The sequence below is a fragment of the Cnephaeus nilssonii genome (assembly GCF_951640355.1).
Source record: "Cnephaeus nilssonii genome assembly, chromosome: 2".
Lineage (NCBI taxonomy): Eukaryota > Metazoa > Chordata > Mammalia > Chiroptera > Vespertilionidae > Cnephaeus > Cnephaeus nilssonii.
In genome coordinates, this window is record NC_137073.1 from 47,326,369 (window position 1) to 47,339,377 (window position 13,009).

General features: G+C 41.3%; 1 protein-coding gene across 1 annotated transcript in view; it reads right to left on the minus strand.

Moving 5' to 3' along the window:
* Positions 1-13,009, minus strand: part of LVRN (laeverin) — a gene marked incomplete at its 5' end in the record, with an annotated part of 64,821 nt that overhangs the window by 44,542 nt on the left and 7,270 nt on the right. The window contains 2 exons of the mRNA XM_079799505.1: positions 1,804-1,940; positions 2,596-2,738. Of these exons, the coding sequence (XP_079655631.1) occupies positions 1,804-1,940; positions 2,596-2,738 (280 nt within the window). The remainder of the gene's footprint in view (positions 1-1,803; positions 1,941-2,595; positions 2,739-13,009) is intronic.

A 13,009-nucleotide genomic window follows, 5' to 3' on the forward strand; every position in this document is an offset into this window, starting at 1 on the left:
AAATAACGGCAATAACAATTAAAGTCTCTATGTTAATTTTTTGTTTATAGAGCTCCTCCCCTAAACTACCATTCTGTAAGCCAAGAGGCAGGCAAATAATGGAGATTTCTAGCTGGGTGCGATGGGTGAGTGGCCCCAGGAGAGCAGCAAGGAGCACTTGAAGATGTAGCCATAAAGTTCCTTCAAAACCACAGCTAGTCACCAATGTGTTCTTGTGGCCTTCCTGATACACAGCCAACCTCAGCATCTAAGAGAGATGAATGTCTTTGCACAGATCCACGTGTGCTAAATTTTACTTAAAATATGTTATCTCCAACCTTAATTCTGTGTTTCCTATGTTTATCCTCATGCCACACATTAATCACATTTTCAATTTCACTAAGTTTTCTCCTACTTGATGAGTAATTTTTATACAATCTTGGCGTTATTCTAGGAGTACATTCTAGTTCTCCTGTAGAGTATACAGGACTCCTTCATTATAGCACTTAGCCTTAGCCAAATGCAACATTCCACTGATAAGCTCATCCCAAATTTCAACTTTCTGGCTGACAACGTTACTTTCTTAGGCATGTTCCATTTCCTCTTTGCTTCTATGGCAGCTGGCTTTCTTTTCAGGGGGATCTTTCACTAAGAAACAGATTTGCTGCTTTTCTGAGAATTTTTCACTGTGCAGTAGCACTGAGAGCAACAAGCCACTTGAGATGTGGATGCTGACAGAGCGCCTTGGGTCACTCGTGCACTCTGGGGCCCACTCCTTCACGTCAGACACAAAGCGTGTGCTTTCAGATCGTGCCTGAGTATATTGATGAATATAGAAGTCATGAAGGTCTGACGTGGCCAATGTTATATCTGTGAACATCAAGGATTTACCAGTGATTATTCAATCCGGAAAAATCAGGCTGGAGCCAAGAGCGGAGGGAGATAACGAGCTGCTGTTTGCATCCAGCACAGTATTTCCAATTCATCATTCGTTAGGAGTGCAGGAGGAGTAACTATGAGTGATTCTCCCCCTCTGATAACTTGGCTCATCTACAGCTTCCTTGTCTCCACAAGTAGGAGACAAAGTACGAGCCCCAGAGAGAGCCTCCGCCAGCTGTAGGGCCGAATCTTCCTCAGCCCAATGAAGTCAGTCTGACCAGAAGGAACCAGGACTACAGCAGTGGCCTTACTTGCCTCCACACTTGAGCATAGAGAGTGAACCAGTATACAAAGTACTGGGCACTTTCCGAAAGGATTATTACGTCATGAGGATATAATTGGGAGAAAACTAGGTATTTCAGGACAGAGAACCTATTTTATACAGATCTGGGGAAGTGTTAAGAGCCGCAGAGCTGAGGAAGCCAGCAGCCCTGCTTCTCAGCAGGGATGCTACTTAACCTGCACGCTCCACCTCAGCCACAGCACTGTTCCTGGCTGGGTCATGCTCGCACCACACTGAGCATCACCCAGCTTCAAGGCTAAGTTACAGGGAGGTAAGCAACCTGAGCTTCAAGGCGCTAGTACTTCAGTTCTCCCTTGTCCTCTGACGGGCAGCAACAGCCTGGGAAGAGGAGGCTCCGAACTTGCCTTGAGTGGACTTAGTGTGTGGCCTTCCATGGAAATCCCTCCACAGAGCTATAGCGAGGGTTATGTTTCATTCCTCAAAGCCACACTAAGAACTTTTAAAGGACTTGGAAAAAGTTGGAGTGAGTAGCAGGAGGGGACGATGGGATGTGTAGCCATGCTACCAGATGCAGAAAGAGCGGATGAACACTCGGCAGCCAGTACAAAGATACCCTTACCCGGAGACACCTCCTTACTCACCTCCTTGCCCCTCTCAGTTCTGCTGACATGGCCATAGTCACATATAGCAAAGGCAGCTAAATAAGTTGGCATGCGGGGTGTGGTGTGAAAGGTGGTAACTGTCCATTTGCTTCCATTCACATCTTTTTCAGACTGACCTGGAGAAATTTATTTTAGTCCAAAATCACCATAAACCTAAGTAACAATACCTACCTTTAAATTAATTTGTCAACTTGACTGTCACCTGGCTACTTCTTCCCAACTGTGTCCCACCGTCTAGCAGTTTGGATTTCTCTAACCCTAACCTATCAAAACCACACTGGGAAGATGTAAGGACAGCATCTTAGTCCTGAATTAGTATGGTGAGTAATTGGTCTTGACTGAGGGCCACATCCATGAGCACTCTAAGTTAGGCCCCATGTACAGACTAGACATTGGGTGGTGAGCACACAAAGCAATAAACAGATGATGTATTACAAAACTGTATACCTGAAACTTATATATAATGTTATTAACCAATGTTACCCAATAAATTTAATTTTAAAAAAGAAACAGGATTTATTATCTCCAAAATGTGGGTGCCGCCACATACCCCATGTGACTGGTCTCCCTAACCATAATACACTATGAGCATATTGCATAGAAAAGCTATTGATTTAAAAGCTATTACAGAGTTAAGTAGATATATCACATATATATATAATATATATGTATATATATAATATATATATGTGTGTATATATATATATATATATATATATATATAGAGAGAGAGAGAGAGAGAGAGAGAGAGAGAGAGGAAACATTACTTACGTAGCTTTGGCATGTTGGAGAGAGCCACATAACTCGGATGATGAATAATTGTAATATTAAAAGTTGCTTTCAGAGCTGGTTCATCAAAACAAGGGAAAACATTCCTGGCAAATGTTGGTTCCATCTGAGATGCTAACAGGGCCCTAAAATACATTTTTTGGGGAAATCTATTTATTTTTATCTCAAACCAGTGGGAGAAAAAACTACTGAGGTATTACGGCTTATAATTATATACAGGAAGGAGCTAGAATGTTTTCCCCTCATTTCCCTTGCTGCCCTCCCCATAACACACACACTGCAATTCTCACAAGAACAAAAATACAAAAGAACTATTTAATTTTCAACCACAAAATAATATTTACTTCATTACATCATATGCCTTTAAAACCTTTTACAAACAAAATCGGAACAAAAATAACAAATATGCAATGCCAGGCTTTTGAAAACCAAGTACTTTTTAAAATTGATTATTGCTTTGAGAATGGTCTATAGCTTTTATCTTCCATTGAAATGCAAATCAGCTGAAGCATGTCTATATTTTTATCTTTTGCTCACATGTTCCCTCTTCTTCCTGGCTGAAAACATACAAAATGTTTTATTTTGAACATTCTTGAGGGGTAAACAATGTAAGTAAATGCTTAAACAAAACAACCTGCATTTTACTTTTTGAATTATCCTATATCTGGATAATTCAAATCCCTTACTGCTCCTCCCCCCAATCTCCATGGAAAACTACCAAAAAGTGACATTATCTCACTGTGCACTAGTGATTTATAGGAAAAAGCTTAGGGACAAGAGTACCCTGAGCAAATAATGTTCACCCTTGTAAAAACTGCCTGAGTCTAACAGGTGGGTCCTAGCAAACAACCTTTTCCTCAGATAAATCTGCAGTCTCATTATCCCATTTTCCCAGACTCCTGACCTGGCAACCTATCTATATATATAAAAGGCTAAGTGACCATCCAACTGTCCGACCATCCAACTGGTCGGTACTTACGATGCACACTGACCACCAGGGGCAGACGCTGAACACAGGAGCTGCCGAGCTGCGGTGACTTGGCAGTGGCGGTTCTTGGGAGACACACCCCAGAACCAGAGAGGAGGGAGCCCCATTTCTCACAGGGCCTACGCAATTCCACCTTAGGCTGTGGGTTATGTTGTTGCTGGGGCGCTGTTGGCCCTGAGTCTGATTTACTATTGAAATAATTTGTATTTTAATTTTATAATACTATATTATATATACTATTTTGACATGTAATTTTTGCAGTAATGTAATTACCACATGAATCTTTCTTCTAATTAATTTCCTTTCAATATGCACAAATCTGTGCACTGGGCCACTAGTTTTTAGATAACAATAGTGGAGACTATATTCCTTTTCTCTCCTCAGGTCCTGAGACCAACTGTCTCAGGCATTTACTCTTGCTTCAGGCCCCATTCTTAGGTAAATGAGACATGAATTAAACAAAGGTATCTTGAGAGAGCATGGCCTCTGTGGATTCCTCCTGTAATGGTAAGGCCCCTGCTCACATAGAAATTCACACAGCTTTAGGAAGGACACAAAAAAAAAGCTGGCATGTTCAAAAGCTTCTCACAGTCAACTAATTTGATGTGTTCATAACCTCACTGTGACAAAAATACAATTTTTAAAAATATATTTATTTTATTGATTTTTTTACAGAGAGGAAAGGAGGGGGATAGAGAGTTAGAAACATCGATGAGATAGAAACATTGATCAGCTGCCTCCTGCACACCCCCTACTGGGGATGTGCCCACAACCAAGGTACATGCCCTTGATTGGAATCGAACCTGGGACCCTTCAGTCCACAGGCCAATGCTTTATCCACTGAGCCAGACCAGTTAGGGCCAAAAATACAATTTTTAACAAGCCTATTTTGCCTTACTTGCTTTTCCCCCACTTTATTATACTCTTGCTAGCATGGAATGGAATTAGGCCTATGGGCTCTGACACTAGCAACTTCAGCTACAAGACTACGCTCCATCTACTATCCAACTGAGCAGTCCTGAACAAGTCCCATGTTCTTGTTGAGCCTCAGTTTCCCCATCTAAAAAAATGACAAAACTACCTATCTTTTATTGTTATTTGAGCTTTCATAGTATTAGTAACTAAATTTACCAACAAATGATCTTTGAATTATTCTATATTCCTTCCAATATCACAAATTGTTCTTGCTATAAATGAACTACAGAAGAATTCAAGGAGGAATAAGTTGTAGGGTAGTGGTGGAGGGCTGGAAATCACTAATTACAAATGTATTTTAAAAGGTTCCAGAGGTTACAGTTGACCACAAGCTGAATATGAATCATGTCTGTCTCCCCAACAAATTTTAAACTACCAGAAGTTAAGGGTTAAGTATTTTTTCTTCTGTATCATTTACAGTACTTGGCAAAAATGGTTGGTTCATATCAATTGAATAAGTATTTTCTCAGCTTTGGAGATACTATAATATAAAGGCAGCTTGATATTAGTATATAAATACTACAAAGTAGTTTTGCAGATTTTGCTACACTGGCATTTGTTTGTTTTGTAGCATTGGTTGCTATCTTTAAAAGGGATGGGATAAAGTAGGGAAGATGCAGCAATTGAAAATCTAGTGGAAAGTATATTGAGCAGGGAATTCAGTGACCTGAGTTCTTGCCCAGGGTCAGTGGTGCAAACACAGTGGTGTAACTTTGGGAAAGTTGCTTAAACTCTTTGGGAATCCATTTCCATAAAATGCACAGATGGGACTAGGTGATCACTAAGTCCAGTTACAACTCTAAAATTGATTCTAACAGTGTTAAAGACATCCAACAGGATGGAAAAAGAGCCTATGAGGTCATGTAGGGTTGGGAGAAACAGTCCCTTGAGAGCTCATGCATGAGCTTCAGGAGAGATCTATGGGCTCTCTGAAATTGCTGGACGTTTTGTACTAACAGTGATACATCAGCATGAAAAGGTGTAATGTAGAGTGAAAACGCACATCCAATCATATAATCACGCTTATATATTTGGAAGGCCAACAAATGCCTATTGTTTGTGCAACAAAAACTATAGAAACTAAAGCTTGATAACATCTTCTCTGATGCCTTAACTTCACAAAGCATATAAATCTCAAGGAGGTTGCACAGTGGGGAGGAGGGAGAAAATCAGACTCTTTCAGGAAATGGGAAACTTTCATTCTTACCAAAACAGGCTGCAGGTTCAAAAAGGCTAAGAGACAGCCGCTTAGAGTCACCACTTTAACAAATCAAACACCAAGCAAGTGCCTTTTAGCTTCATATTCAGGTCTCCGGAGAAGTGAAATTAAAGAAACACTCTTGGATTTTACTCAACTATTTCCCACCCTGGTTTTATACAAACAAACAAAATGGAGAAAACCCCTACAATACAGAGTCTTTCTGGCTCTCAGTCTTAATTGCAAAGGTCAGAACTAACCAGCAACACATACGATTTGGTCATGTTACATCTGGGGACCAAAGACTGGTATTTATTTCCCTTCTCTCTGCTTTGGACTCAAGCAACCCTGTAAGGATATCCTGACCTCAGAAAATAGAAACATCCACCACCCTCTCCTCCCTTCAGACCTCGCTGAAACATGCTATTATGGTGCCTATGAAGTCTGGGTTTAGAGGGCTCAGCTGGTGAGGGAGTTAATTTGGGATAGTTTGTCTCCTAACAGCTCAGTATTGCAACGCCACTTTCTTTCCTGCCCTCTTGTACAGCCAGTGGGCTTAGCCCTTTCTTGTGCTGGAAGAGGTCTTAGCTGTCAAGACCACTTGATGCCCTTGGGGATAAAACCACTACCATATAAAAAATATCCACTCAGTAAGGTATTTCATTCCAAATTATTCTATGAACTTTGTATGCCAGAAGCTCTATTTAACAAGTGCTAAATAACATAGTGGTCAAAGATGAAATAAGACTCTTTGGAGAGTTGTCCCCATTTTTTTTTACATGACACACTCAAAATATTTAGTAGAGACAGATGTTATACCACTGGACTGTGGTTCAAAGATTGGCCCATGAATCATGTTTGTTTATTACTTGTGTAATAGGATCTTAACTGAATTTTCCACCAGGCAACAATACATAATAGATGTAAAATTCTGCTCTAGCTGGTTTGGCTCAGTGGATAGAGCATCAACCTGTGGTCTGAAGGGTCCCGGGTTCAATTCCAGTCAAGGGCACATACCTCAGTTGCAGGCTCAATCCCTGGTGCTCGTAGGGGCTCCTGTATGAGGCAACCAATAGATGTGTCTCTCTCACATTGAAGTTCCTCTCTCTCTCTCTCTCTCTCTCTCTCTCTCTCTCTCTCTCTCTCTCTCTCCCTCCCTCCCTCCCTCCCTCCCTCCCTCCCTTTCACTCTCTCTAAAAAATTGATGGAAAAATACCTCGGGTAAGGATTAACAACAACAACAAAATTCCAAAGAAAGGTGCCAAACCATGTTATGAAGATTTTCAAAGTAAATGTTCTCAAGAACCTGAGGGCTCCCCCTGGGACTCCTCAGCTATATCAAGGACAGAAAAAAAGTGTCAGGAAATGGAAATGAAAAAGGTCAGAGAAGAGGTTTCTGGGGTGGGGGGAAGGGCATTATTTGCCAAGCCCTCCTGCTCTCAGGGAGTTGGGAGAAGGTGCAACCCTTTCACCCTGAGCTAAGGGGAGAAGATCCCTCAGAAAGCAGTAGATGTGTTTCCTGAGGCTGAGACTTACAGGCTGGTGCCGAACTGACTCTTGATAAAGTTGAAATTGGCACTGGCCAGAGTCTAACTCCTACCAGGTGGGAATGTGAAAAGCAAGAGAACTGACTGCTTTGGAGGCAGAATCAGAAGGGTGCTGCTGCCTTGGGACCCACGTCGGTCCCAAGCAAGGGATATATGCATGCTCCTTGGAATGAGCCAGTATGGGGACTGTCTTGGGGTCTGTCCAATAGAGCCACCTGGAGGAACTTGGACATGCACTTCTCAATGTCTAGGGGCTGAGGAAGGAGTCACAAGTGACCATCAGAACAGAAAAATAAGAAAAACATCCTGCAGGGTCAAGGGAATTGCAGGGGAAAGAAAAACAGTGAGAAAACTCTGAAGAGTCCAGGAAAATGACATCTCAAGGGAAAAAGGCATCTGCTAGACCCAAGTGAGATGAAACAAGAGGACTGGCTCAAGTAAAAACTTCCCTGTGTGACACCCCTCCTTGTCTCCCCCAGTCCCACTGGATCTGGTGGGGTTAAGACAGCAGCTCTCAAGATGGAAGAGGAGGACTAGAAATATGAAGTGGAGAAATGGAAGGGCCACTACCCCCAACTTTGCTGCAGGTTTCTATCCTGAAGCCAGCCCAAACTTGGAGAAGTGAGGGTGGAGGGAGAAGGAGATTTGACAGAAAGTTAAGTTCAAAGTTTTGAGTATCACGCAGGACTGGATTGATTTTCCATTTTCTGCACCTGGACAGTGTTTGTCACTTAGTGACCACAGATCATCTGCCACCTAAGAATGAGCAGGAAATTCTAGACTACTAGAATATTCATGCAGGAGCAGGGAAGATTACCCCAGAGACTAAATTGTGGAAGGACAGTGGAAGAAACACGGCAGTATTTTTACCGAACCATGAGGTGTGTTTTTTTCAATATGCTGGTTACACTGGTTTTCAAAAGATGCAGGATCTAAATCTTTGATGGCAAAACCACCTCCCAGAGAAAACTGCTCAGCCCTATGAAATGTATGGGTTCAATACTTCTATAGGATAATGAAATGGCCTCTCTGTGACACCAATGACATCATGTGCCTGGCACTTGAGTTCACCGACCTTGTTTTGAGACTTCTCAATTCTTTCCTAATATTACCCAAACTTCTCTCTTGTGTGTCAGACCCTGAGGGTTGTGCCAGATTCTTAGATAAAACGGTGGCTGGAAGGAAGTCTTTCAATTTTCAGAATGCTCTTTCTACACCTACACCAATTGATTGATTTTGATCATTCTGTTCTCACCTTAATCTGTCCCAAATAAAGATCCAAATTTTCTGCAGCCATTTCACACTAGTAAGCTGCTTCTGCTCCTTTGCTCCTGATGGGGACATTTTGTTTGTTTGTTTTTCCAGTATACATATTTATTGTTGAGAGTATTACAGATATCCCACCTTTTCCCCACCATTGTCCCCTTCCACCTAGCGTCTGCCCTGCCCCAAGCCCTCACCACCCTATTGTCTGTGTCCATAGGTAATGCATATCTATCTATATAAAACCCTAATATGCAAATAGACTGAACAGTGGAACAACCGAAGAACCAGTCGCTATGACGTGTGCTGACTACCAGGGAGTGCACACAGAACATGGCAGGCTTTGGCAGCAGGCAGCAGAGCATGGAACATGGTGGGTGTTGGCTGCAGCGGCACGGTGGAGCAGGTAAGCGGGGGTGCCAGATCAAGGTGGGGCGCTGGTCACTGTCATCTGGATGAGCCTCTGGTGGTTACTGAAAATTCTTTGCTCCTGCGTGCCGTGGTTCCGCCCAGTGCTCGCACCCACTGCCAGTGCCAGCTCTGCTTGCACCTGCTGCCAGCACAGGCCCTAATCGCTCCGTGCAATCAGCACATGTACCGTCAGCACATGGGAGTGGCAGCGGGGCTGCCGGCAGACAGGGGATCAGAGGCCGTGATGGGAGGGACCGGGCAGGGCACGGAGGATGAGCCAAGACCCGCCCCTGTGCCCACCACAGCCTGGGGGCCCACAGTTCCTTACAAGGTACACGAATTCGTGCGCTGGGCCCCTAGTATACATATAAGAAATTTGGTTCATCTCCCCCCCACACACACACACACTCCCCTCTGAGATTCATCAGTCTGTTCCATGTTTCCATGCCTCTGGTTCTATTGTATTCATCAGTTTATTTTGTTCATTAGATTCCTTGTTTATTTTTATTTTTAGATACAATTGTTGATAGATATGTATCTATTGCCATTTTATTGTCCATATTCTTTATTTCTTCTCCTTCTCTTTCTCCTTCTCCTTCTTCTTTTTCTTAAAGAATACCCTTTGACATTTCATGTAATGCTGGTTTGGTGGTGATGAACTCCTTTAGCTTTTTCTTGTCTGTGAAGCTCTTTATCTGACCTTCAATTCTAAATGATAGCTTTGCTGGGTAGAGTAATCTTGGTTGTAGGTCCTTGCTATTCATCACTTTGAATATTTCTTTGCCATTCCCTTCTGGCCTGCAAAGTTTCTGTTGAGAAATCATCTGATAGTCATATGGGTACTCCCTTGTTGGTAACTAACTGCTTTTAAGATTCTCTCTTTGTCTCTAACCCTTGGCATTTTTATTATGATGTGTATTGGTATGGGCGTCTTTGGGTTCCTCTTGTTTGGTACTCTCTGTACTTCCTGGACTTGTAAATCCATTTCTTTCACCAGTTAAGGGAAGTTTTCTGTCATTGTTTCTTCAAATAGGTTTTCAATATCTTGCTCTCTCTTTTCTCCTTCTGGCACCCCCATAATGCAAATGTTGGTACACTTGAACTTGTCCCAGAGGGTCCTTACACCATCTTCCTTTTTTTTCTCTTCTGATTGGATATTTTTTGTTTCCTAATGTTCCAAATTGTTGATTTGATTCCCAGTATCCTCTCCTCTACTGTTGATTCCCTGTAAATTATTCTTCATTTTAGTTAGTGTATCCTTCATTTCTAACTGGACCTTTTTCATGGCTTTGAAATTCTCATTAAGATCCTTGAAAGTCTCACTAAGTGCCTTGGAAGTCTCACTAAGATCCTTTAGCAACCTTATAAGCATTGTTTTGAACTCTGTATCTAGTAGTTTGCTTGCTTCCATTTAATTTAGGTCTTTTTCTGGAGATTTCTTCTGTTCTTCCATTTGTGACATGTTTCTTTGTCTCCACATTTAGGCTACTTCCCTGTGTTTGTTTCTATGCAATAGGTAGAGCTACTATGTCTCCTGGAATTGGTAAAGTAGCCTTGTGTAGTAGGTGTCCTGTAGGGCCCAGTGACTCAGCCTCCCCAGTCACCTAAGCTGGACACATTAGGTGCACCCCTGTGTGCATAGTCTTGTTATAGTTGAGCCTTGGTTTCTATTGGAATCACTGGGAGGAATTGACCTCTAGGCAAATTGGCTGTGACTACAGTGGAAGAGCTGCTATGCAGGAAACACTCCTATGGAGAAGGACTTGTGTCAGTGGGGCTTTGGTGCTCACTGAGTCTGCCCCTTGAGTTTGTCGCTTGTGGATGTGTAGAGTTATAATCTGCTATTCTCTGAAGTATTCCACTGGCTCTGGGACCTTCCAGGTGGTGCAAAGTCAGCCATGGCCTGGGGCCACCCAGCAGGAGCTACAGAGTTATCTGCAGATAGCTGCTACTTGTATTAAGCTTAGAAGTGCCCAGGCGAGGCCACGCTGTGAAGCAAGGCAGGCTGGTGCTAATGCTGAGTCGTAGGCCTCTTATTGATAGGTATGGGGCAGGCTGATACCAGCTGCTGCTTGTTTGAGAGATTTTAGGAAAGTCTGAAGCCTGAGCCAGGAAAAGTTGCTGCAAAAAGCTTGGGTGGGGCTGAAAATTGAGTGGGGAGTGGTCTCAGGGAATCACCAGGGTAGAGCCACAGTGGGATCCACATTAATGGAAACTCATATATGGCTGCCCATCAGCCCTGTCATGGGGGAGATCTCAGCATAGGAACAATGACCTCTCTGTGCTGATAGGGACAGTTTTGAGGTGTGGCTCACACTGTCCAGAACTCTGCTCCAAGGAACTTTGATTGCTCTCATATCCTGTGTTGGCCTCCTTCTCTTCCCAGTCATACTTCCCCATTTGCCCATTGGTTTTTCCTAGGGACATTTCATAAGAAATGACTTTCACAAGAAAATTTGTCTCAGGGTCACACCCGGTCAGGAGAAAGAGAGTGAAAATTAAAGACACTTGTTTTATCCATTTTTCCTTCTCTCTCTTCCTAGTCTTCTTCCCCCATTGGTAGGGCTTTTTACTACTCTCTCTTCCTATATAGCAACTGCTCTTATCAAAAATTGAGAGGACACAAAGACTGATTCAGTATTCAAAAAATCAATTAAAACCATACACCATATAACAAACAAACAAAAAAACCACCCACCTCTCAGAAATAGTATAAATAGAGGGAAGCTTCCTCAACTTGATAAAGAATATATACAAAGAACTTACACCTAACATTATACTTATCAGCGAAAGGCTAAACTCTTTCCCCCTAAGATTAGGAAAAATACAAGAATGTCCACTCTTACTCTATTACACACAGTGCTGGAAGTTTTAGCCATAACAATAAGGCAAGAAAATAAAATAAATGGCATAGGAACTGAAATGGAAGAAATAAAATTCTCTATTTGCAGATGACATGATGATCTACTTAGAAAATCCCAAGAAATCTAAAAAAAACAACCCCACACAATTAAAAAACAAACAAACAAACAAAAACGCCCTACTAGATCTAATAAGTGAGATTGGCCAGTCATAGGATACAAGATATACATAAAAAATCTCAATATTTCTATTAGTAGCAACAAACACATGAAAATTAAAAACACAATGCCATTAACAATTGCTCAAATAAAATTAAATACATGTAAATCTAACAAAATAAATACAGGGCAGTATGCTGAAAATGATAAAATGCTGATGAAATAAATCAAATATCTAAATAAATGGACAGACATTCATATTCATGGATTGAAAAATTCAACATAGTAAAGAAAGGCAGAGAGTGGACAAAATAGGAACAAAGAACATGGGCAACAAATAGAAAACAATAATGAGAATGGTAGATATTAATTCAACTATATCAATACCAATTTCACAAATGAAAGCAAGAATATCACCACAGATCTCATGGACATTAAAAGGATAATAAGGAATACTATGTAATACTCTGCCCACAAATCTGATAATCTAGATGAAATGGACCAATTTTTTTGAAAGACATAATCTGCCAAAATTTACACAAGAAAAAATAGTCAATCTGAATAGGCCTATGTCTAATTAAAGAAATTGAATCAATAATTAATAATTATCAAATAAAATTATTAATAATCTTCTAAAACAAAAAACACCAGGCCAAGATGGATTTACTGGTGAATTATACCAAACATTTAAGGAAGAAATAATACCATTTCTTTCCAATCTTTTTCAGAGGATAGAGGCAGAGGGAATACTCTTTTACTTATTCTATGAAGCCAGCATTACCTTAATACCAAAACCAGACAAAGACATTACAAGAAAATAAAACTATAGATCAATTTCTCTCATGAACAAAGATGTAAAAATTCTCAACAAAATATTAGCAAATTTAATTTAACAATCTATAAAAAGAATTATACACCATAGCCAAGTGGGATTTATCCCAGGTATGCAAGACTGGTTAATTATGCTAAGTAAAATAAGCCAGTCAGAGAAAGA